Consider the following 568-nt stretch of genomic DNA (forward strand, 5'->3'; position numbering starts at 1 on the left):
CCGTTATAACGCTGAAATCATATTAACGGCTTCTAACGTTTAACTAAACAACCGTGCAACGCGTCGCAGGCTCTTGCATTGTGCTAATAAAACCCCCTCCGGTGATAAACCACTACCGGAGAGCTGTCGGTGCTCACTCACCCCCGTGGCGGCGGCGGTTTGCTCCCATCCCCGTCGCTGTCGAGGGTCGGTGGCTCCCGGTAGTCAAAAGGCGACCGAACGTTCTCCGCCATTAGGACTCCCTTCACTCCTACCTCTCGCGCTCCGGTAACATCCACACAACGCGCATGTGCACAACATCATCCCTTCAGGGGGTTCTGATGGTAAAATGGGGTGCACCCTTCTTTTAATACATCCATGGGTGCACCCACCTCTGAGGAAGATAAAGACCTACAACCTCACACATTTAGTGAATGCATTGATGGAGAATTACAGTGTTGCAGCTATTCAGTAGTTAACTCATCTTTCGTGCATTCAAGGTGGAAGTGCAGTCAAATAAATGCTGTGAAATTAGGTTTCAGATTAAAGTGAAGCCCTACATAAAGGCACATCAGTTATGTTCTGTTTC

At 49.1% G+C, this 568-nt stretch overlaps 1 protein-coding gene across 2 annotated transcripts in view; it reads right to left on the reverse strand.

Moving 5' to 3' along the window:
• Positions 1 to 317, reverse strand: part of LOC141760885 (uncharacterized) — a 12,163-nt gene extending 11,846 nt beyond the window's left edge. For both annotated transcript variants that reach the window (XR_012592479.1, XM_074623979.1), the window contains exon 1: positions 142 to 317. Coding sequence is in view for 1 of the 2 variants with exons in the window: in XM_074623979.1 (XP_074480080.1) it covers positions 142 to 233 (92 nt within the window). In the remaining variant the exon portion in view is untranslated. The remainder of the gene's footprint in view (positions 1 to 141) is intronic.
• Between the last annotated feature and the right edge of the window lie 251 nt (positions 318 to 568).

The sequence above is a fragment of the Sebastes fasciatus genome, chromosome 22 (genome assembly GCF_043250625.1).
Source record: "Sebastes fasciatus isolate fSebFas1 chromosome 22, fSebFas1.pri, whole genome shotgun sequence".
Lineage (NCBI taxonomy): Eukaryota > Metazoa > Chordata > Actinopteri > Perciformes > Sebastidae > Sebastes > Sebastes fasciatus.